The sequence below is a fragment of the Gorilla gorilla genome, chromosome 9, assembly GCF_029281585.2.
Source record: "Gorilla gorilla gorilla isolate KB3781 chromosome 9, NHGRI_mGorGor1-v2.1_pri, whole genome shotgun sequence".
Lineage (NCBI taxonomy): Eukaryota > Metazoa > Chordata > Mammalia > Primates > Hominidae > Gorilla > Gorilla gorilla.
This window is the reverse complement of record NC_073233.2, coordinates 142,357,336-142,381,921: the sequence shown is the minus strand read 5'-3', so window position 1 is coordinate 142,381,921 and position 24,586 is coordinate 142,357,336. Positions and strand designations below refer to the sequence as shown.

Here is a 24,586-nt window from a genome sequence, read left to right as displayed (position 1 = left end):
TCGGCCTGAAACCCAGGCCTCCTCGTCGCCATGTCCCTGAGCTCTCTTGAGATCACCCCTCGTGGGTGTGTTTCCCTGTTGGTAAAATGAGGGTCTGGAACGAGACAGTCTTCACGGTCATTTCTGTCCTCCCATTTGGTGATTGTGTGACTGCGGCTGGCTGGCTTAGCAGAGGAGGGAGGCAATGTGCCCTCCTGGACGGCCTGGCCCCTCCTTGGTGCTCTCTGGTACCCCTGCCCATCCTGCTTCTGCACCTGCCCTTCCCCTCCCTTCAGCTGGTGTGGAGTCTAAGGAGAAGCAGAGTATGGAGACTAGGAAAATACCAGAGAACACCGACTTAGGAAAGGCCTCTTAGCAGAGTCTAAAAGAGAGGGTTGTAGTAGGGGCAGAAGAAGGCGGAGCAGGGCTGGCTGGGATTCCACTCATTAAGAGAAGGGCGAAACGCTCCTGTACCGCAGCAGGAGGTACTCAGGTTAGATTCAGAGGAAGTTTCTTGCCGGCAAAGGGGGCTGTTAAGCACAACAATGAAAGAGCGCACGACAAGGAGGAGAAGTAATCCCTAGAGACAGTCATTAAGGACACTTTCACATGTCTGTGGCATGATATGGACGGTGAGGTGCCTTCCTCCCCTCAAAATCTTGACCAAAGTGGCTGATTCTGGAGTCTCTGCCCCCTCCCCACCTGCACATCCTCAGTGGGGAGAGCAGGGCCCGGCTTGGTCCTAACAGGGCAGAAAAGGTGATGGAAAAGAGGCCCGTGGTCCTCAGCCCCAGCCCATAGTACGGGGGCACAGCTCTGGTTAAGCAGTGCCTAGCAGTGGGGCTGGAACTGGTTTCCCGGGAAGGAGGGAGACCCTAGAGAAAGTACCGACAGTCCCTGGTCCCGCCGCGAACCCCGCCATGGGAGGTGGCCTTCTCCTGGGGCTGTGAAGAGGACACAGCGGGTGTGGACTGAATACAGGTGTCCAAGAGCACCGGGAGATGCCAACCTCTAAAACGAGTGCAAGGATGGCTTCAAAGTCTCCGACAAGCTGAAGGAGTATCTGGAATATGTAGCTTCACAGAGGGCTTCAGGCCACCCTACCGGTGCACCCACATACGTCCAAGTGCGCGCCCACTCACTGGCCTCCGTCCCCCGCCGACCAGCACACCGCGGCACAGGCCCGGGAAATTCCTGGAGATCCCGCTGCCCCCGGCCTCCCCGCGCCCGTCCGCCCACGCAGGCCTCCCGGCCCTCTGTCTGGAATGCCGGGTGCACTGGCCCGGAAGGGGAGGTTGGGGTGAGGCTGACGCGCGGCGGCTCCAGGTGCCCTTCCACGGGGCAGCAGAGCCCACAGGTGGGGCCGCCCCATGGCCGCCTCCTGAGGACCCCCGCGACCACCCCACACCTGCACCCCGTATCCCGGCATGGCACCGTCCGCCCCCACCAGCCACCTCCCATCCGGGGTGCCCGAAGCCAAGGAAGGAGCCGCATCCCCCACCGGGTCCCCAGCTCGGCCTCTCGGTCCCAGAGCGCCGCCCCCCCACCCTCCTGCAGCAGCCCGGCCGGAAACAATCACCCTTTGAGAGAGGCTGCCAAGCTGGGCGCCAGGAGCAGCCAGGATGGAGGCGGGGTGGAATGGGGGTGCAGGCGGGGGCCGAGCTTTAACTCTCGAGAGCCGAGATCTGGGGGTGCGCTCGGCCCCTGCCCGCCACCCCTGCTGCTCCGGCGCCTGAAGCAGGAGCCGCCTCCGCGGGGGACGGTGCCGGGGGAGGGTGGGGGGCGGTGGGGAGGTGATACCAATCCCTGGGGGGGGGGTCCCCTCGCCGGCCTCCCTCCTCGCGCCCCCGCCTAGGCTGGCGAGGTTGGTACCGACCATTAGCAGCTCGGGTCCCGCCGGCGCTGGCGCGGGCTCGGGGCGGGGGCGGGGGCGGAGAGCGGGTGGGGGCGGGGCGGGAGGCGCTGGCAGAGCCGCGGCGGCACCGGCGTATCCGCCGCCACCTCGGGGACTCTGCGCCGGCCCGGTCGGCTCGGCTCCGGCCGCGCGCCCCGCTCGCCCTTCTCGCCCCCCGCGCCTGCTCCCCGCGGCGCCCTCCCCGCTCCCCCTCCCCGCCCCCCGCCCCCCGCCTCCCTGCCCGCGCCCTCCCTCCCGCGCGCTCCCAGCCTTCGGCCGCCGCCTCGCTGAGCCCAGAACGAGCCGGGCCGGGGCGGCGGGGCCGGGTGGGGCTGCGGGCGGGCGGGCGGGCGCGCGGACCCCGCGGCTATGAAGTGGCCCCCCGGGGGCCCGGAGCCCGAGAGTCCCCGGGGAGGGAGCCGCACGCGGCCCAGGGCAGCAGTCTAGGGGCGCCGGGGCCGGGGCGTAGGGGCCGTTGCCCGCGATGGACCGCACCAGAGACGCTCCGGACTCGCCGCCGCAGGTCAGTGCTCCCCGCGCCCCTGCGGGCGCCCCGCCGCGCACAGAGCCCCTTTCTGCGTCCCCATCGGTGCCCACGCCATGTCCTCCCGGGCGCGCGCTGGGGTGTGTGTGTGTGTGTGTGTGTGTGTGTGCGCTGCGCGCGCTGGGGGCAGCTGGAAAGGGGGCCGAGAACCGAGCTCGGGCTGGGAGGCGCTGCTGCCGAGGGGCTGCGAAACAAAACCCGGCACAGCCTGCCCTCGTCGACCGGGATTAGGGGAAGAGCTGGTTCTCAGCAGCTTCTAACAATTGGCCCGGGCTCTCAGTCGTCAGCAGGTGGTTTCTGGTGGCCGGATGAGGAGTCAGGGGTCAGTCGTCCCCCACCTCCCCACCCCTGCTGCCCAACAGCCCTCTCTGGATCACTGTCTCATGGGCACTGCCAAGTTAACTCTCTTGAGGGGACCCGAGCTCTGCGGGGCACACTGAGGGACCCAGGGGTAGCAAGGGTGGCAAAGGGCCCTTGGGACCTTCGGTGTAGCAAGGAGGAAGGAGGCGCGACCAGTTCACCACCCTCCCATCTGCACCTGGGCTCAGGTCTGAGGTCCCAATCCCTCCAAAGTCAGAGCACACAACTTCCAGAAAAAGGAGGCTGAGAGTTGAGGCAGGAAATAGAGAAGGAAGCCACCAGGTCTGAGAGTGCCAGGGAAAGGAGGTGACAGCCCCGTACCAAGCAGCTAAGGTCAAGAACCACCCCCACATGCACACACATGAGCCTTGGCCAACCTCCCTGTCCCCTTCCTCCCCCAGCCAGGCCTAGCTGCATGGATTCTTGTAGAAGCTGGAGCTGAAGGACTCTGGACATACAGGAAGGGGACCTTTACTGACAGTTGCTAGCCCAGTGCATGGGCACCTGCGTAGGTGGGGTGCCCAATGGGGCCTAGAGCTTGGGCTGTGTAGTATGCACTGTTGAAAATGTTGGGGTACGGACGTCGTAGGGCCTAGCGCTGTGCAGTGCCTGGATGTGTTTGTGTGGAAATGGGAGGCACATCACTCCCTAAGTTACTGGGGCTGTGGGGCATGTGGCTGCACAGGACTGTTGTTCTAGGGTTTTCTAAGATTTGTCTTCTGTGCTTATGTCGCCCTACCTCTGCTGGTAGCCACTGCAGAGATTGAGACATTTCCTCCCAGAGTCTGCTCAGTTGGTGACCATTAATGGCCTTACTGGACCAAGCATCAAGCCTTCCCTTTCTTCCCATGGGGTGAAGACCGTTTCCCAGGGTCTCCAAACAGATTTCTCACTCTGCCCAGACCATGCCCAGCACTGCCAAAGGTTCCAGAGCTTAGAGACATTTTCCCTCTTCCCCTTTTGATGGAAGCAGAAATACTTGCTAAGGTTAATGGGACTGGGAGAGTTAATGCATCTGTGCCCCATTCAGCGCTGGAGCGGGGAGCTCGCTGTTCCTGTTTCTGTGCCTGACCCCAGGATGCTTGGGGATCACTCCAGATCCAGGTGAGCTGGAAGCTTGCAGGCGCTGTGTTGAATATGTGTGTGTAGGTTTCTGGTTGGGCAGGTACTCACTGTTCCACCAGAAGCAGGGGGCAGGTAAATCACTGAGGAGACAAGCTCCAGCAACGGGATTGGAGCCCGTGGCGGAGACCAAGGAGCTTCACAGGAGGATGCCCTGGGGCAAGCCCAGTTCCTCAGCTTCGGCTTCTGGGGAGATCTGAAGGTTCTCTTAGTGGTTTCTCGGGGATAAGGGGACCAAGTCAGATATACTTTTCCTAGTTGTGGAGCACAGGGTGATGAGGCAGGCCGGGAGCTGGGAGTGTGAGATGGGGAAGAGGATGCACCAACCGAAAGGCTGAGCGGACAGGAGCATGGTGCTCCATTGTGTCTGGAAGAGAGGGATGAGTGTTCCTCTCTGATGAGAATGGAGAGGAGGAGAGGAACGGGCTCAGGAGGAGGAGGAATCTGAGAGAGAGCCTGACTCAGGCAGAGAAAGAGGCAGTGAGACAAGAGACAAAGGCACGGAGGCGCACTGGCGGACAGCAGAGGGAGGCACACAGGCAGAAGTCAGGGCAGGCCGAGTGGTGAGTTGCGGCAGGCTGGGGGCCTCCCCCTGTTCCCCTACATCGACCTCAGCAATTGTCCACCCCTGCAGGAGGCCCCTCACTAGAGCAGTTGGACACTCTACTGAGGAAGGTGCTTTTCTGTGGCTCTCATGAATGTGAGCGTCTTTTAGACAGAAGCCCAAAGGCAGAGGGAGGACAGGCTAACAGGCTATGAGGTCAAGCACATCAAGAGCTTGCAGGGACTTTCAGGGACACCCTTCACCCCTGAGCATCTCGCAGTGCTGAGGGCTCCTCTCCATCTTCTGGCCCTGCCCCAGCCCTCCTGGTCCTGGAATGCAGGGCAGTGGGGAAGGATGTGGGGTCTGGGGAAACCTGGCACTCAGGAGAAGAAGAGAAGTCATGCACCCCCTCCCCAGGCCCCCAGACAAAAAGACCTTTGGGGACCCTACTGAAGACTAGCTAGGGGACATGGAAGAAGTGCAGTGGGGACAGGCCCTTGGCCAGGCTTTCTGAGGTCCAGTCTCAGCTCCATCTGTGGCTAGCCGAGTAGACTTTGAAAAAAACAGAGCTCTCTAAGCCCCAGCTTCCTGGCAGTCTATAAATTGGGAAACTGTCATCTCACCAGTTTTTAGAAGAAATACTAGATGAATTTTAATTTAATCTATTTATTTTATACACCCTCACCCCCTTCCTTCCAGGATGAGGATGGCTCTAGAATTTGGAGTAGCAGTGTCAGGCCAGCCCTGGAGCCAATCCGACTGGAATCAGTGCAGGCTGTCCCACCTCCCTCCTCACCCCACTGGAATCAGTGCAGGCTGTCCCACTTCCCTCCTCACCCCACTGGAATCAGTGCAGGCTGTCCCACTTCCCTCCTCACCCCACTGGAATCGGTGCAGGCTGTCCCACCTCCCTCCTCACCCCACTGGAATCGGTGCAGGCTGTCCCACCTCCCTCCTCACCCCACTGGAATCGGTGCAGGCTGTCCCACCTCCCTCCTCACCTGCTTGAGTCCTCACACCTCCAGACTCTGCGATGGACCCACCCTTCCTTATCCCAACCCAAAGAACCCAGAGCCTGCCTTGGCTCAGAGTTCGTCCTTGCCAAACACAAAATAATACTTTCGTGTCTAATTATTGTTAAATGTAATCCTTCCAATTTATCAGCAAATGGTCGTCTAAAAAAAAAAATCTTGACACAAAAATTTCAGATCTGTGAGCCCTTCTTATCCATGCTGAAAGGTGACAGGGTGGTCAGAGAGCCCCCAAAATTCAGTTCACTTGCACCAACACTGACCAAGCACTTACGGTGTTGGAGGCTCTGCACCAGGTGCTGGGAACGTGAAACATCAAATAATCCAAAAGTCCAAATCTAGTGTTTTCTGTTTAGCTTTGGAAGGGTTATGTGGGTTGCCTTTTTTTTTTTTTTTTTTTTTTTGCAGCTACAGCAAATTTACTTTTCTAATGAGGTTTAGCTCCAGCCAATATTAAAATGAGCCTGCGCTCCCTGCGCACACACCAGCTGACAGCAGGGCAGGAGGCAGCCTCCGCGCCAAGTGCCTGGCAGGGATTAAGGCTTTGCCACTGATAAGCGCAAAAGTGGAGAGTATGAGTCTGGATCAAGAGTTGACTGGATTTGAGGACTAACCTTGCCCAGGGGGCTGTGGATTCCACGGCTCTGTCTTCTGAGCCATGGCAGGAGCTCTCTCTTCTCATACGTGGGAAATGTGAGCCAGCTCTCTGCTCACAGGAAGAAGACCTAGAAGGACGGGGGAGTGAAGACATGATGGCACGGCGTGGGGAGTGCCAGTGGCACTGTAGTTGGAGGCCTGGCTCTGCCCATCCTCTCTGGCTGGCTATGTGGGCTGGGGTCCTCTCCTTCCCCTTTGCCCATCTTGCTTCCTCTGTCTGTGGCAGGTGAGCAGTCTGGCCTCTGAGGCCATGAGTCTCTCTTTGAACTCTGGGCTACTCATTTGTCCATTGTTCAGAAACTGTTAGAGCCCCACACTGGGCATGGGGGGGCTGCATCCGTCCCCACCCTGAGCAGCTCCTCAGTCACACCAGCCACATTTCAATTGGGCAACAGCCACATGTGGCTAGAGGCTGCCATCTTGGGTGGCACAGATACAGAACATTCCCGGCAGCACGGAAAGTTCTAGTGGGCAGAGTGTTGTGGACCTGAGCCTGCACAGGTGTTTTGGGCACGGAAAGTTCTAGTGGGCAGAGTGTTGTGGACCGGAGCCTGCACAGGTGTTTTGGCAGGGTGGCTAAGTGCCAGGTCCTACTGGCTGGATTCAGGTCCTAGTTCTGCCACTTAGTAGCTGTGTGGCCTCAGGACGTTGCTTAACCTCTCTGTGCCTCAGACTTCTCGCTTTTAAAATGAGGGTAATAATAGGATGTTTCTGAGGAGGAAATGAGTCATTACAGTTAATCATGCTAATCACTCAGAGCATGCAATAGCAAGAGCTTTTTTATTTTTTATTTGAAAATAGAAAGCCGTTTTTATTATTCATTTATTTAACAATTCACTTAAAGGCTTATTGAAAAGCCCACTCTGCCAGGCCCCCCCCACCCACCCACCCAATCAACACAAGTCCTGGCTACCTCTGTGACCCTTCCTGAGCCTCCACCTCCTCCCGTAGGATGGGATTATTCCTGACTGAGTGCTCACTGAAGCCCAGGGAGCTAGAATGAGACGAGGAAAGCAACCTCGCTTTGTGCAGACGCAGCCAGATAGAGGGGCTGATGCTTTTTGGAGGTGAGTGCCACTGAAATTCTGTTTTGTCACTAAAAAGCATCTGCTAAGCCCCCACACTTTCAGAATAAGAACAGCAAAGGAGGCATGGTTAGCTGCCACCAGCCAGCACCATGCCGAGCAGGGATGGAGGAAGGGATGTGAGAGGCCCCTGCCTGGGCTCACCCCTCCCTGGTCTGGAGGGCAAGAGCCCAGAGGCTGCTGTGGGCTTAGTGGAGGGAGCAGAGCCTGCAGGTCTCAGAGGCCAACTGTGCTGCCACGAGCCCCCCGGGTGCTGGTCCCAGCTGCGTCTGCAACTCACTGTGCCACAGACACTGGTGGGGCCTCAGTTTCCTCGTCTAAGACAGGAGGGACAGGGCTGCATGAGCGTTTCCTCACCTGGAAAAATCACTTCCACAGAGCGACCCAAGCCGGAGGCCAGAGGGAGGGACCCTGCCCACCAAGCCACCAGGGGTGGAAGGTGAGGGCTGGCCTGAGGGGCAGGAGCTGGCCATTGGTAGCCAGGCTGGTGCTGGACACCCCAGGCTACCTGGCTGCCAGCCTTCTCCCAGAAGTTGGATTCTGCAACCCTGGGCTACTCCCTTCTTTTCACAGATGAGGGGACAGACACCCAGAGCAGCCCTGCTCCTGTCTAGGGGCCACAGAGCAATTTCACACAAGGCAGAGGCTGCATGCCCCAGTGCCCTCCCGGGCAGATTGTTGGTACTACTGGCAGGCAGATGTGTGGGGCTGGGGGCTGCCACCCCCGGGGTCGGGGCGCAACGCCGAGACTCCCAGGTCCCCTCACCTCCTCTCTTCTCCCTCAGACGGCTGGACCCAGGAAAACCAACCTCAACTATCCCTGACAGAGCCCTGGGGAAGGTCAGCTCCTTCAGGCCACAGGCAGCAAATTAAAAATACAGACAAACTAATGAAACCCGTGAATTGCTAGCCTGCCAGAGTGTGTCTACACACCCTGACCACAGGACCTCACCAGGCGGGTGACCATCAGTGGACCCTCCGTGGCTTCAGACCTGGGTTTGGGGCTGCCCGGTGCCTACCTAGCCCGGACCTGAAGCCCTCTGGGTCCCCGTAGCTGATGGGGGGTCCCCTTGGGGGCGTCTTCCGAAGCCTAAGGAGGTCACCACTGCTCTGACACCCTTGAAGATAAGTCCTGACCCCCAAGGAGTGCCGGTGCTGGGTCCCTCTGAGGCAGGGCTGTGGCAAATGCCACCCCTGTGGTGTTGCTGGCAGGCCGTAGGTGCATATCAACAATATCATCACCCCCCAACCCTGCTTGCCTACCCCAGCCCTTCTCCTTCCCTCCTCTTCCCTCATCCACAGACCACAGAGTGGGAGAGACGGCCGCTTGTGGCACGGGGAGGACACTGAGCCCAGAGAGGCCAAGGGACCGGCCAGTTGCACCCACACTGCAGCTGACCGACACAGGCCCGGCCCAGCTCTGCCAGCCTGCCTGGGCTGAAGTACAGCCTCCGGGCGAGCTGCTTTCCTCACGGTCAGAGAGTTTCTGCATGGTAGCTGAAGTATTACTCTCCTAACTCATTGCCTGTCGATATTAGCTTCTTCTCCCACACATAAATCTCTCTCTCAGAACAAGTGCTCCAGCACTGTGTCTCTGCGGCTCCCCAGGCCTGAGGACAGCGAGGCGGTTGCAGGCTGTCAGTGGGGCGTGCACACTCTTCCGAGTGGCGTACGTGGAGCGTTGGAGGGGGGCCTCCAGCAGGCATACCTGGTGCCTGTCACCCCGTGATTCCCAGGAAGGTGCATGCTTGAGATCAAACACAGACACCCAACCCAGCCGTGAATGCTCACTGAAGCCCAGGGTGCAGGCCCCGAAGAGTGTGCCGTCCTTGACTGTGTCTAAACAGATGTTCTGGATGAATGACAGACTCGTTTTCATTGTGATTTAAAAAAACACATAACATAAAACTTACCATCTTAGCCACTTTCAAGTGCACAGTTCAGCAGTGCTGAGTATATTCACATTGTTGTGAAACAGATCTCCAGATCTGTCTCATCTTGGCCATTGGAAACTCTGTACCCATTCTGGAAACCATCATTCTCAGCAAACTCGCAAGGACAAAAAACCAAACACCGCATGTTCTCACTCACAGGTGGGAATTGAACAATGAGAACACTTGGACACAGGAAGAGGAACATCACGCACCGGGGCCTGTTGTGGGGTGGGGGAGTCGGGAGGGATAGCATTAGGAGATATAGCTAATGTAAATGACGAGTTAATGGGTGCAGCACACCAACATGGCACATGTATACATATGTAACAAACCTGCACATTGTGCACATGTACCCTAGAACTTAACGTATAATAAATATAAAGAATAATAAATAACGTATAATAAATATAAAGAAGGAAACTCTGTACCCGTTAAATGACTCCCATTCTCCACAACATCCCAGCCCCCACAAGCCACCATCCTAGTTTCTGTCTCTGTGAATTTTACTACTCTGGATACCTCATAGAAATTGAATCCTGTGATATTTGTCCTTTTAGGACTGGCTTATTTCACTTGGCATAGTGTCCTCAAGATTCGTCCATGTCAGGGCATGTGTTAAAATGTTCCCCCTTTTTAAGGCTGAATAATATTCCATTGCATGTGTATTCCACATTTTCTTTATTTTCTTTATCCAGTCATCTGGTTGACAGGTTATTTGATGCCAGGCTATGGAGCAAAAGCTCAATAAATGACAATTCTCCCCACTTGCCCTTCCCACTCAGGAGATGTCTGAGCAGAGGGGCCACCCAGCAAATACTTCTGCCCAGAGGGAAGCTATGTCACAGTGTCATGGGAGCATCAAGAAGGAGGCACCCCATTCTACCTGGCATCTGGTCTGGCCTCTGGGGCTCCCTTCCTGCATCCAGGGCTGCCCAGGCACCCTGTGGTGCCCAGCCCTGAGTGTGAAGCCCCTGGGCTGAGTGCACCTGGCCTGGTCCTGGGGGCCAAGCAACTCAGGAAGTGGAGGGACTATGAGGGAGGGAAGCATGTCCCAGGCAAACGTACTGGTGTGAAGGGATGCCAGCCTCCTGCTCTCATCCGTGCTGCCTTCCCGGGACCCCGAGAAAGAAATCAGCCAGGTACTCCTAGAGTCTACCTGGGGATAGGAGCCCAGGAGAGCCTGGAGATCCCCTCCCCCAGGTATGTGGAGGCCTGTCTTGAGCCTGTGCCTTGGGCTACATGTCGGTGGTGGACCGTGGATCCGTAGCCGCCCTGGTGCTCGCTGTGTGATAGGTGGCCTGGGAAACCCAGAGATAGTATCAGCACACTCTGCTGTCGGGGGCACTGAGACTGAGGACCGCGGGATCATCGCACCCACACCTCCTCTGCTGTGTAGGGCACACACTGCCCACTCTGGTTCACACATGTGCTCAGGGGGCAAGTCCCCTACCCAAGCCCCTTCGACTTTTTTTTTTTTTTTGAAACAGAGTCTCGCTCTGTTGCCCAGGCTGGAGTGCAGTGACGCAATCTCAGCTCACTGCAAACTCTACCTCCCGGGCTCAAGTTATTCTCCTGCCTCAGCTTCCCCAGTAGCTGGGATTATAGGCACCTGCCACCACACCTGGCTAATTTTTGTATTTTTAGTAGAGACAGGGTTTCACCATGTTGGCCAGGCTTGTCTCCAACTCCTGACCTCAAATGATCCACCCACCTCAGCCTCCCAATGTGCTGGGGTTACAGGCATGAGTCACTGTGCCTGACCCAATTCAACATTTTATGTTAATTGTTTCTTCTTCAGGCAGTGGGGTTAGCTGACACCCCAGAGGAGGGAGGGACCTTAGGGGCAGGGCAGGTGTAACAGAGGGAGGTGGGGGAGCCCTGGAAGTAGGAGGTGGTGAAAGGAAAGTTCTCCAGGAGCCTGAGCCTGCATCCTGGGGAGACGGGGCAGGGAGTGACAGTGCCCAGGGCTCGCTGGCCCTAGAGCCCCATGGACAAGTCAGTTCTCTGACAGCTCTGGAGGCAGGAGAAGAGAAGAGGGATGGGGAATCTCTGAAATCACCGGTCCTTCCTGAGTGCCTTTCTGGGAAGCTGGGCAGAGACACAGGACCAGACTGGGCAGGGTGACGGGAGGGAAGCAGCAACCGCACACTGGGGCATCCCCGCGACTTGACTCTAGCTCAGTGTGTCAGTTCCAAACCTCAGTCTCCCCACCTGAAGAAGCAGGGTGACAGGATGGGTGCCCACCTCATCTCAGGTGGCTGCACCGAGGCTACAGCAGGAAAAGGCATGAGAAAGTGCCTTGTCACCTGGCCCACCTGTGCAGGGGCACGTCCTCCAAGCAGGAACAGAGGGAGCCGGGGCCACAGCGCCGGGTTCCAGGGGCCCCACCTCCCGACAGTGGTCAGGCTGCCCCCTCCCCTCCCGGGCCACACCCTTTTGTCACAACTGCATGCTGGTGTGCCCAGTTTCCACTGAGCCCAAGCCACAGCACCGCCTCGTGCTGGGGAGAGAGGAATGTGCTGGAAAGGCTGGTCGCCACTGAGCCATGAGGAAGGAGCCAAGGTGCCTCCTTCCTCTGCCCTTCCTCTCCCAGGCACTTGGATTCAGCTGAGTTTTACCTTTTTTTTATTTTTTATAATTTCAGCATTTATTTTAGATTCAGTGGTACATGTGCAGGTTTGTTACCCGGGTATATTATGTGATGCTGAGATTTGAGGCATAACCGATCCTCTTGCCCAGGTACTGAGCATGGTAACCAATAGGTAGTTTTTCAACCCTTCCCCCCTCCCTTCTTCCTCCCTCTAGGACTCCACAACGTCTATTGTTCCCATCTCTATGTCCAAGAGTACCCAGTGTTTAGCTGCCATTTATAAGTGAGCAGTATTTGGTTTTCTGTTCCTGTGTTACTTCACTTAGGATAATGGCCTTCAGCTGCAACCATGTTGCTGCAAAAAAAGCATTATTTAATTCTTCTTTATGGCTACGTAGTATTCCATGGTGTATGTGTACCACGTCTTCGTCATCCAGTCTACTGCTGATGGGCACCAAGCTTGATTCCATCAGTTCCCTGTTATGAATAGTGCTGCGATAAACATATGAGTGTATGTGTCTTCACGGTAAAACGACTTACATTCCTTTGTGTAGACACTCAATAATGGGATTGCTGGGTCAAATGTTTTAAGTTCTTTGAAAACCTCCAAACTACATTCCACAGTGGCTGAACTCATCTACATTCCCACCAACAATGTACGAGTGTTCCCTTTTCTCCACAGCCCGGCCAGCATCTGTTGTTTTTTGGCTTTTTAATAATATTCATTCGGACTGGTGTGAGATGGTGTCTCGTGACTTTGATTTGCATCTCTCTAATGATCAGTAATCTTGAGCACTTTTTCATATTTGTTGGCCACTTGTACGTCTTCATTTGAGAAGTGTCTGTTCATGTGTTTTGCCCACTTTTTAATGCAGGTATTTGTTCTTTGCATTTAAATGGTCTAAATTCCTGATAGGTTCTGCATATTAGAACTTTGTTGGATGCAGATCTGTAGGTTGTCCGTTCACTCTGTTAAGAGCTTCTTTTGCTGCACAGAAGCTCTTTAGTTTAATTAGGTCCTACTTGTTGATTTTTGTTTGTATTTTGCAGTTGCTTTTGAGGACTTAGCCATAAGAATTTTCCCAAGGCTGATGTCCAAAATGGTGTTCCCTAGGTTTTCTTCTAGGATTCTTAGATAGTTTGAAGTCTTGCAACATTTAAATCTTTGGTCCATCTTGAGTTAATTTTCACATATGGTGAGAGGCAGAGGTCCAGTTTCATTCTTCTGCACATGGCTAGCCATCCGCTGAATCTTAAAACAAGGTGGAGGTGGTGGTGTTTGTATTCACCACTGTGTTCTATATGATCTAACGTTCATAGTGCCAATTGTGTGCCAGGCCTTATGCTAGGTGTTTTCCGTTGATTCCCTCATTTGATCTCAAAGTAGCCCTGTGAGAGTTAAAGGTGAGGAAACTGAGTCACAGGGATATTGGCATAGCTCCTGCTTTGGGTTGGGCTCTGGGCCCTGGTGTGGGAATGCAGAGGTGAGTAAGACTAGGCGCCCCCGGAGGAGCTTCTGGCCCGGGGCTAGGGTGCAAATGTGAAAACCGGCAAGCAAAAGGCAGGGCCCAGGGCGGAAAGTCCCACAGTGTGTGCACCTTGAGTGAACAGACCGGGGCAGGGGCAGGGCCAGGGAAGGCTTCAGAGTGGGAGAGGGAATGCCAAAGGCACAGAGCCCAGGAGAGTCTCCCCTCGCCAGCACCTCACCCAGAACCACAGAGACAACAGTGCCAAGAGAAACTGAGCAGCCTAGGGCAGCATGACAGCAGGAAGGCAGTACTGTGGGTCAGTTGGCTGCTCACATCCTCCCTCTGGGATGTCCCCACCTTGCTCACAGCCTGAGAGGTTCTGCAGGGCTGTTTCAGCTAACCCAAGCCTTGGACACTCAGTTCCAGGGCCGGACCCACCTGGTCACCTGGCTTGCTTATGTCCAGGCCGTGCTGGGCTCCAGCAGGTACCAAGTCAGTCACCATGACCTGTGCCAGGCTCCATGCTGTGGATGGACACACTCATCCAGCCCATCACGAGAAACCCTTGCTGCAACCAGCACTCAGCATCCCAAGCAGCGCAACCTTGGTCTGGGCCTCCTCTGTAGAGAGGGTCAGATGAGGCGAGGGTCACAGCCCTCCTAGCTTCCAGGGTCCAGGATTCTAGGGCATCCCAGCCTTTCTGGGTTCTGGACTGCCCTCTGCCACTGCTGGGCAGCCTGGCAAAAGGGGAGGTCAGTGCTATTAGCAGCAGCAGCTTTGACGGCTTGCCCCTGGACCCTGCCGTTCACTGGGTAGCAGAATGTGCCTCACACTCTGGGGCCTACGGGCCTGGCCCCCACTGAGCGGGCGCCCTGTGGTGGGTGTGCGCCCACTGGAGGCAGCATTCCACCTATGGGTGTCCTGAGCAAACCACAGGCCTCTCTTAGGGTGCATACGTTGCTGGCTGGCTGGGGAGTCTCTCAGAACGGGAGCAGGTCGGTTGGTGTGTTAAGAGCATTTTGCTGGAACCAGGGTCCAAGGGCAGGACCCAAATCCTGGCGTGGTCTATTCATAGAGCTGGAATGATGTGCACGGCTGATTCTACCCCACCTGTCTCCAACGGGTGAGGTGAGGCTGGAGGCGGGCAGGGATGTGGGGAAACCTCTGAACAGCAGCAAGTGAGAACCCCTTTGCTCCCATCATGCAGGCGAGAGGAGCCATTCTGGGGTCACCAGCTCATGAAGGCTGCAGTGAGCCCCCCCGGGGAGGGAGCAAAGCAGAGAAACCATCCATTCTGCACGCAGGTGGCCGTGGGCTCTGCTTGGAGAATCCACCACCCACCACGCCCAGAACAGACCTGCCGTTGGTCCATTATTATATCAGCTCATCGCATTTTCAAAAGCATCCTGGTTTGGATCAGGAAGTGTAAGGTCACACTAGCTCTGATGAACAAGGGCGGGGAAGTCTCAGCTGCCAGCCGGGTGTGCAGCTGCAGCACAGAGGCCTGCCCGGAGCACACAGCTAGGAAGAAGCCCGTATGTCCCCAGAGGCCGGGGGCCAGCTGGCCATAGGCAGGAGAGGGCCCGGGAGGGAGCCAGCAGTGGACCCAGGGCCAGGAGAGGTGGGACAGAGGCACGGCAAGGACCCCTGCCTGGCCACTGCTGCCCAGAGGAGTGCAAGGGGATGGCTGCTTTCTATCTGGACCTGGGACACTTGAGACAGTCACTCAACCCCCTCATGCCTCAGTTTCTTCATCTGTAAAACATGAACAAACCTTTGGGATTACAAGGGTTTAAACATTAAATGAGATAACCAATGTGCAATCATTTTGGAAGCCATAAATCAGTACTGCGTGTGAGCTGTTGTGTTTAGTAGTTTTTAGGAGCAGCAGCCCCCGCAAACCCCAGTGCTGCAGAGAAAGTAGAATTGGCCTCTTGGCATCACCCCATCTATGTTCCAGGATCCGAAGCCATTGGGTGCCAAGGACAGGCACATGAGCTACTCTTTTATTTGAACAGGGACCCGATTGTGGATTTGTCAACAGGGCACAGAGCAACACCGATACCCAGCTAAGAGTGTGCAGACATGTGCCTGTGAACACACGTGTGCTGACTCACGGGGTGCCGGCCATGATCACACATGCACACACGCATGCACATGGGTGTCAAGCAGCAGGCCAGCTGCCCTGTGAAGTCACTCAGGCGGGCAGTTCTGTGGTGGCCAGCACAGCCTCGATGCCCTGTCAGAACAGAATACTCAACCCCAGGCGTTTTCTTGAGTCGAATTCCAAGCAATGCATTGAGGAGGACAGGGAGCAGGCAGGGAGCAGGCACCTGAGTCGCTGTGGTCAGACTGGCGTCTCCCCAAATCATCAGCCTCGAGAGAGTGCTGGGCAAGGGGGAGGGGACACCGGGACCAAACCCATGCTTGCTGTTCCTCACTGCGAGGCTCCCTAACTGCCACTCAGGCCCAGGTACACCCCCACACGCACTGTACCCTGGCCGAGGCCTGGCAGAGAGGAGCAGGCAGGGCATGGAGGCCCAGGCAAGGGAGCAGTTGACAGCTGGAAGGAAACAAGACGGGTGCTGTTTTGCAATGGCCAGGCCTGGTTTGCGCTTGGGCATCTTGACTCAACTTGAGAACCCTCTCCCTGGCTCTGGCCCCCCCGCGGCTCTGGGTGGGAATGGGGCACTGCCCTCTGGGTGGGAATGGGGCACTGCCCTCTGGGTGGGAATGGGGCACTGCCCTCTGGCATGGGAATGGGGCACTGCCCTCTGGGTGGGAATGGGGCACTGCCCTCTGGGTGGGAATGGGGCACTGCCCTCTGGCATGGGCCACGTTGCATCTCACCACAGGACGAGGAAAAGCGTGCCATGTTGGAATTTCAGGGATGGAAGCTGGCGGGGCAGAGGTGGCCAGGGAACAGGAGGGAACAGGAGGGAACAGGAGGGAACAGGAGGGACGTGGTGGGAGTGGTGGGCGGGCACAGGGCAGGCATCCCTGAGTGCCAGGCTGGGTACGTTGCAGTCAGGAGTGCACAGGAGGATCTGAGCAGGTCGCGGGCTGGGGTTGGAGGGTCTGACAGTGTGCAGACTCTGAATTGAGGAGGAAAGGCAGGCGTCAGAGAGATCACCATAAGGGCCATTGCGGGTAAAAACTTGACCTGGCCCAGGATCAGGGGATGGAACCCTAGGCTGGGGCAGCAGTGGAAGGAGCTGAGGCCCCGCTGATGCAGGGAGAAGGTGGAGTCAAGGGCAGCCCTGAGGTTTTCATGCCAGGACCATGACAGAAAGAAGGGGGCTTGGATGAGAGCTGCTTCCAGAGGAAAGATGGTGGTTGGATCTGAGGTTGTGCGTTCGGTCACAATGGGACATGCCAGACAACAAGAGGTGTAGCAGCTCCGTGCGAGAGATGGGGAAGCTGAGGCCAAGGGAAATCAAAGGACGCCATCAGGGGCCTCGTGCTGGTGTTTTCTCCTCTGATGATCCCAGACCCTCTCCTCTCCACCTGCCTCTTCTTTGGAGGTGACGTGGGGCTTTCAGGTCCGTGGCTTCCATCTGCCCTCCAGCAAGCAGCCCGGAGTTTGGTTGGAAGGAGGCAGCAGGAAGCCAGGCCGAGCAGACCCGTTCCCTGCCCCTTCCAGGCTGCAAGGTCAGCAGTGACAGCAGCTGCTCTTTATTGGCCCAACTATGTGGCAGACGGTTTGCCTGATTTTTTTTTTCTAGTTATCCTGACAGCCTAGTGGTAGGAGCAGTATTTTTATTCCCGTTTTACAGATGGGAAAATGAAGGCCCAGAGAGGTTACCTCACCAGAATCCCATAGCAGAGGCGGAAAGAGGCTGGCAGGTGCACAGGGTCGTCTGGCTGCGGGGTTCAGAACCTTTCTGCATCGCATGGCCCCTCCATGCATGGCTCTTCCAGGACAGAGGAGAGCAAAGAGGTGGTGGCAGGGGGGTGGCAGAAGGCTATGACTGTGGCTGGGTTCTGCCGTCACCCTCAGTAGCTATGGGACTAGGCAGGGTCTGAGGAGCTGAGGGCCAGACATGGCCCATCTGCCTTGGTGTGGGGGACAGACTCTCAGGTATCCTTGGAAGCCCCACCCCCCGGTGCTCATGCCTTCGTGCAGTCCTCACCTTTGGTGTGGATGGCATTCGTGACCAGCTCCTAGCCAGTAGACCATGCAAAAGCATTGGGCCATCACTCCCAGGATTACACTGTGCTCTGTAAGATTCCATCTGCTAGCAGATTGGCTCTAGATCCCTTCCTTGCTGGCTTGACGAAGTAAGTGGCCATGTTGGAGAAACCGATGTGGCAAGGAGCTGAGGGCAGTCCCAGCTAACAGCCAGCAGGAAGCCATGGCCTGCAGTCCCACCACCACCCAAGTGAGCTCGGAAGCAGAGTCTTCCTCAGTCAGCCCTCCAGATGAGGACACAGCCCTGCCAATACTTCGCAGCCTTCTGAGACCCTGGACTCCTGACCCGTAGGAACTGAAGAGAGCCAATGGGGGCTGTCCTCTGCCAAGTGTGTAGGAATTGGTTAGATAGCAATGGGATAGGAAATGAATATACTTGTCTTGGGAGTGGGGACATTTCCTTCCAAAAGTGGGCCTGGCTTTTAGAATGGGCCTAGGGCAAGGATGGAAAGGTAGCAAGGAAGGAGGGCAAAGGAGGATGGGGAGCGAGCACCTTTCAATCCCAGACTTCTCCCTCAATCCCAGGCTGGGCTCCAGGGTTCTGTACAAGGACTACTTGCCAGTCCCACAAATCCCAAAGATAGCATGACCCTCAGTAATCCCTATCACGCAGGCAGGGGTCAAGTGGCCAAGTGGTGCTCTGTGCACCATCGTCCGGTCATGGTTAGCACATTCCTGCCGAACGCCTTCCTCCACTCGGCCAAGCAGAAGCACCCCCACCCCCATCACCCATCATGACCTGCTGTGGGATGGCTCCTCTCTGGGGTCTTCCACGGGCCTGGCTCACCATTGTCCAGCGTCCCACAATCCTTTATCAGGTTTGCTTCCTTCAGCTAGCCTTCTCTCCAGCTGCCGCTCCCTCTCCGGCTCTCTGTCCCCCTGCAGAGCATCTGTGTGCCCATCCCCGCTTCCCCACCCGCCCCCGGGCATGCCCCAGCAGAGAGCAGCAGCAAGTGATGTCGCCACACGGTGAAGCCCCAATTCTTGCTTCAGGGCCTCCTGCATGGAGGCTCTGGGGTGAGTGGATGAACTGCTGCCTGAAGACCACTAGCTACGTGATTCAGGGAACTTCAGTGACACCAGCCGGGGCCAACAGTGTATTCGGTTGAGATTCCTGCAGTCAGCCAGAATGGACTTTGACTTGCAGAGTACTATACTAAGCCAAACCCCAATTTTCATTTTTTACTGAATCATAATCAAAATCAAAGCCAAAGACTATTTCTGAAAAAAAGAAAAACAAAGGAACTACCTAAAAAAAGTCAGTGAATTACATTTCTGATGCTGGAAGAAAACCAAAGCGTGAAAGTATTCTCTGCACCAAATCAGAACAAAACTAATACTTCCTTCTGCCCAAGTCCTTGGCTGGGTTTTCCCAGTTAGAAGGGAACAAGACGGTTTGAGCTCTGGAATTCACGCTGCCCTTCCATCAACGGTCCCAAGTGTGAGCCCGCGGTGACCCAGGCTGGGAAGCAGAGTGCAGACATCCCAGGGCCCAAGCCTGCCACTCTTCCTCCATGAGCATGGCGAGAGCAGGGTGGGGGAAGAGCAGCAGTGCCTTCCTGGGGGCACTCGGCCTGACCACTGAGGTAGGCCATGCAGGGGATGAAAGGTCAGGGGGCTCTGGCCCTGGACCAGGGTTGCCCAGTGGGTGGGCACGAGGGTGGGCCAGGGGAGGGTCTGCAGGGGGACGTGGTGTGGGCACGGGTGGCACTGGACACAGAGGCCAAGGCCCGAGTTTGAGCAGCTCTGCTGACACCTAACGCAGTGACCTTGGGCCGATCACTCAGGCTCTCTGAGCTTCGGTGTCCTCACATGCAAAATGGGGACGAGATCTGTGTGTCTGCCTCATGCCGTGGCTGCTCTGAACATCGAGGGACTGGGCTTTATGAAAAGGGGAGTCTTACTGTTTCAGTGTAAGATTCAGAGTGGAATCTCCCCAGCCCTCTGCAGTCGGTGACCAGGGCAAAGGAGGAGCAGGGGCCTGGGAAAGTGGCTCCTATATGGTGTGAGGTCAGTGCCTGTGTCCTGCCCCCCAGCAGGGCTGTGGTGGGCCCGGGAGGCGGTGGTGCTGGGGGCGGGAGGGCCGGGGTTAGGTTAATGAAGTATGGATTGACTGGGCTGGGAGCTGATTAGCTGTGGCATCAGGCGTTTCCTGAGCAGCGCCTGCAGAATCAATACTAATCCGCTGATCCCATTAGGGGCACCTGGAGATCTGTAGGACAAAGCCTGTCCCTCCCTCTCTTTGGGGACACTCAGGTTCCTGGGTGACAGAGATTATATGAACAGCAGCTGTCTTAACCAGCAGGTTGGTGTTCTGCATCCGGTCCGCACAGCACACTGACTGGTGCCTGTGTGATATGAAGGGCTCCCTCTGCTGTCACCACTGAGCCCACACCCTCAAGAGTCAGTGACGCCGGTTGCCAGCCTGTTCACAGCACTCACCGTCTCGCTTGTTACTGTCATCACAGAATGTCATGTAAACTGTTGAAATAGCGTGTTGAAGTAAATGTGTTGTTTCTATGAAAATTTCATAAGGTGAGTCCAGAAGAAAGTTCTCCAAATTAGGTAAAGGCTGGTAGGGAAAAGTCATATTCTAAAGGGTGCTACACTCAGACTGCTCACCAAGTGCTCTTCAGCTCTTGAATCACTTTGAAGAAATCAAAACGAGATCGCAGCGGGATGCTGCGACGTGGCTGATGTCAGACGGTCAGCACAGACCTCCCTGACCCCGTGTCGGCTGAGCGGAAGTGCTGAGAGCCAGCAAGGATGGGTCGTTCGGATTTGGGAAAAATTAGCATGCATTGTGCAGTCCTGGGGAAACATCATCTATCGGACAACGGGCTCTGCGAGTTACTTAAATTGAAATGTATGGCATGTATGTATCATTTGGAAAGATTCTTCACCTTAATGGACTTTTTTGATTAACCACTTAACTACTGTTCCCAATCTTACTGGGTAAAAAGGCCTTTATCGTCCTCCAGGGATGAGTACCTTGGACAGTGTCTGAGCTTGTTTGTAACCTACCACGCAGACGCATACAGGCCTTTGGGAACATTTTGCGTTCACACGTCACCTGCACTGGAGCGAGCTGTGTCGTCTCTTCCCCTCCGGACTGAGCAAAGCTTCCCCACCCGTACTGCTGGATTGCCCACAGAATCCAACACAGTGCTTTGCCTGCTACAGACGCTCAATTAATATTTGTTGAGTGAAATTAAATAAGCTCCTCTCCTCAGGGACTGAGGCATTGCTGAGGCCTTCATTTGAACACCTGCAGGCTCAGAAGAAAACCTTTCCATGCATTTACAATCGGCCAGCCTTGAACCACCCCTGCACATGCTCCAGCCTCACATGTTCTGCCCCAGCCTGGGTCAATCAGAGCCTTCCCATCTGAGTCCCAGACACCCCCTAGTCCTTATTCACAGCCCACAGCACCCTAAAGCCCATAGACAAATTCCTCTCTGGAGGTGCCATGGCTCATACCTGTAATCTCAGCACTTTAGGAAGCCAAAGCAGGAGGATCTCTTGAGCCCAGTAGGTTGAGACCAGCCGGACAGCATAGTGACACCCTGTCTCTACAAAAAAGAATTTTAAATTAGCTGGACATGGTGGCAGGTACCTGTGGTCCCAGCTACTTGGGAGGCTAAGACAGGAGGATCACTTGAGTTCTGGAACTCAAGCCTGCAGTGAGCTGTGATCATGGCACTGTACTCCAGCCTGGGTGACAGAGTGAGACCCTGTCTCTCAAAACAAAACCAAATGCCACAAATTCCTGCAGAGAGGTGTTCCCAGCATGGCCGATCTCCGTAGGCATACTGGCCCTTAAGTCAGGACTCAGTTCCACGGGCCCTTAAGTCAGGACTCAGTTCCACGGGCCCTTAAGTCAGGACTCAGTTCCACGGGTGCTGGCCCTTAAGTCAGGACCCAGTTCCACGGGTGCTGGCCCTTAAGTCAGGACTCAGTTCCACGGGTGCTGGCCCTTAAGTCAGGACTCAGTTCCACGGGTGCTGGCCCTTAAGTCAGGACTCAGTTCCACGGGTGCTGGCCCTTAAGTCAGGACTCAGTTCCACGGGTGCTGTTTTGTTGGCGCTCTTGCCTCGCCTCTGGCCCTAGGTGCCCACTGAGCTACACTTTCCTCACATAGGACATCCCTTCATCTTCGCAGAGCCCTATGGTAACCTCCAGTTGCTAAAATGGCAAGATCGTTGAAACTTCCAGCTCAACCTCCCTATTGTAAAGACGAGGTCAAGGAGGGCAATCAGCATGACCCAGGTCCCCGTGGAGCACCTGCCGGACACGTCCAGGCCGCCACCCTCCCACTCCCATGTGCTGCCCCAGCTTCTGCTCCCCATCCGGGAACCACCCTCCACTCTCCCACAGGGCAGTGCTTGCTTCCCTCTGAGGCTCTGAGGGCACCCGGGGAGGGCAGGGCACAGCCTTTTGTGTCTCTACTTGCCGAAACGCCTGAGATCTGAGGTTGGTCACAGATATGGTGCAAGTGTCAGGATGGGAGTTATGACCACGGCAGGCCTGGGCCCTACACTCACACACACTGCCCACGCCGCGTCCTGCCTCTCCACGAAGTCCCCCTTGTGCCTCCACCCATCTCCTCCTCCAGCACCCCATTCTTCCCCGTGCTTGCCTCCATCTCCCGGGCTCTCCTGGGTGTGGCCAAGCCACTCCTGCACCTTTGTGCTGATTCTTCTGCCCGACCCAAGGGCCTAGAAGCCATTCTGGGGTTCTTGTTAGAGACAGCCTGCGACCACAGACAAACACCGCCCTCCTCCAAGCCCCAGGCAGAAGCAGCAGGCTGCAAGAGGGGACCAGTGCTGGCCAACCTTGCACCCCCGTCTCAGACTGGGGCCCGGAGCTGGGGGCAGGTGCAGCCCACCCCGCTGCCTGGCCCCAGGCCCCTGCCCAGCCCAGGCATCACGTCCCACGACCTGCCCCCTGCCGGCCAGCTGGTGTTCTCCAGGCTGGGGGCTCTCTGTGTTCTGCTTGATAACCGCCTGGTAATTAGCTCCACAATTTTGCTACTATGCTTATAATAGCCTCCATTAAAGTTATGGGGTTTTCAAGCCATAATGGCTTCCAGAGTAATTAATGCACAACTGGGTTTATTGCTGAGTTTATTTTTAGAGGTTTTCTCCCTCTCTCCCCCTCCCTTTTCTCTCATAGATGTTTTGACCAAAAAGACTGGATGGGAGCAGAAGGCACCCCACGGCACCCTTGCCCGCAGGCCCCGTCCTCCCCTCTCTTCCCTTCCCGCCCCTCCTTCCTGCTTCAGCCTCCAAGCAGATGCTAGGGCCCTGCAGTGGGGGCAGCCATTGCAGAGGAGGGTGGCTGTGGTCCAGGCCAGAGGAAGCATTTGGCCTGTGTGTGCCCCTTACCCACCCTGCGCCTGGCCCAGGTTTGAGAGGCTTGGAGACCTGGGACCTCTTATCCTATGCCCCTGATGACAGCATAGAGCCAGATGGCCTGGACTCAATTCCAGCTCCACCATTTCCTAATGGTTGACCTCAGGCAAGTTACTCCCCTTCTCTGGCCTCGATGAACCCACAGGGACCACAGCCATGCCTACTGCACAGGGCTGCTGTGACGTTGCAGGAGCAGGTGCATGTGAAGAGCTGAGCCTCATCTTCGGACATCTCTCATGCTATAGGGAAGTTTGTATAAACAACAGTGCAAGTGGGCACAAGGGAGGCTGAGCAGGTGCCAGAGTGGGTGGGGGCTGAGAGGCTGCCCCAAAGGAAAGGTAGTGGCCCACAGGGACTGAGCTGGCATGACACTCATCTTCTCTCCTTGGCTTTCTCCATCCCGGTATTAGAACCTGCACCAAAACCAGGAGCACTTGAGAAAGCTCCTTCAAGAGTCTCTGAGAACACAGAAGAAATCTTCCTGGACATTTTTGAAGCCCCAGCCAGGCCCAGCCTCCCCATCCTTCATCAGATGTGGCCTAAGATCCAAACGTGTCTTGGCCAAAGAACCAAAACGTGTCTTGACACACAGCTCCATGCAGCCCCAGCAGTGGCCTGGGTGTGGAGGGACAGGCTAAATCTGGGGGATGTGGCATGAAGTCACTTGCATCTCAGACCACAAGACCCAGCAGGCATCCTGTGTGGGGTTCTAGGCTCTGTCCCTCACTGGGCCAGCAAAGAGGAGTTTAGGGGCGGACACAGACACACACAGCCTAGCATGTCCACTATCTCCTACGTGCCTGTGACGTTGAACCCCAGTGGGTCTTCCAGTCCCCAGGGAATGGGTGGGGGAGACTCTCTGGATAGAGTAGGCCTCTGATGGTGGGGTGTGGGCAGGGGATGCCGGCTGTCCCGGGAAACCACAGTGCTCCTTAATGGAGGGGATGGCGGCCGTCCCGGGAAACCACAGTGCTCCTTAATGGAAGACAAATCCTGGTCTTCCACAGGCGTCAGAACTATTTGGAGAGAGGACCTGGTGAGGAGAGGAAAACACGCTATTTTGGAAACTCAGGGGCTAAAAACCCTCCTCGGTCATAGCACTTGACTCTGCCTGAAATGGTGAGCACACGTGAGCTGGGGCAGGAGCAGGCAGCATGGCCCCCAGGTGAGGTACTGTCCGTATCCAGCACTGGGCACTGGGACGGGTGGGCACAGCGAGGCTGGCTGGGCTGCCCGAGGCTGCCTGCCCTCCCCACCACCCCCGCGGGTCCCTGCTGCATCATGCATGGTGCTCAGCACAGAAGTGAAAAGGGAGGAGAAGAGGATGTGACAGTTTCCAAGGCGGTCAGGAGGTCTGTTCGCCCAGTGTCCTTGCCATGTGAGAGAACGGTTCCCAGAGATGCTACCAGTGGACCCTCTGCAGGACTGAGGAATCCCAGTGGCTCATTCTCCTCACTTGGGCCCCCTGCTGTTGTCATTTTGGAGGACTGTCTCCCCTCAATGTGGCAGCCCCTGCGGGGACCCCTCTTCTTGCTGCTGCCCAGCCCAGCACCTGGTGCTCTGTCCTGCACAGAGCGGTGCTCCACAAGGACGTCCTATTGACACGGAAGAGGAAGGCACTCTCGTACTTCCCCCCAGGGCCCATCCCAGAAACATCTCTTCTTTGTCCTCAAAAGACTGTCACCAAAATGCAAATTGAAACCACAGTGAGATACTATCTCACACCAGTCAGAATGGCTATTACTAAAAAGCCAAAAAATATTAGATGCTG

General features: G+C 56.4%; 1 protein-coding gene across 2 annotated transcripts in view; it reads left to right on the top strand.

Moving 5' to 3' along the window:
• Positions 1 to 1,977: 1,977 nt before the first annotated feature.
• Positions 1,978 to 24,586, top strand: part of B3GAT1 (beta-1,3-glucuronyltransferase 1) — a 33,244-nt gene continuing 10,635 nt past the window's right edge. The window contains exons 1-2 of one of the 2 annotated variants that reach the window (XM_055356919.2): positions 1,978 to 2,396; positions 22,577 to 23,980. In XM_055356919.2, the coding sequence (XP_055212894.2) occupies positions 23,932 to 23,980 (49 nt within the window). In that variant the 5' untranslated portion in view covers positions 1,978 to 2,396; positions 22,577 to 23,931. The remainder of the gene's footprint in view (positions 2,397 to 22,576; positions 23,981 to 24,586) is intronic. The other variant, XM_019037295.4, reaches the window with a different exon arrangement.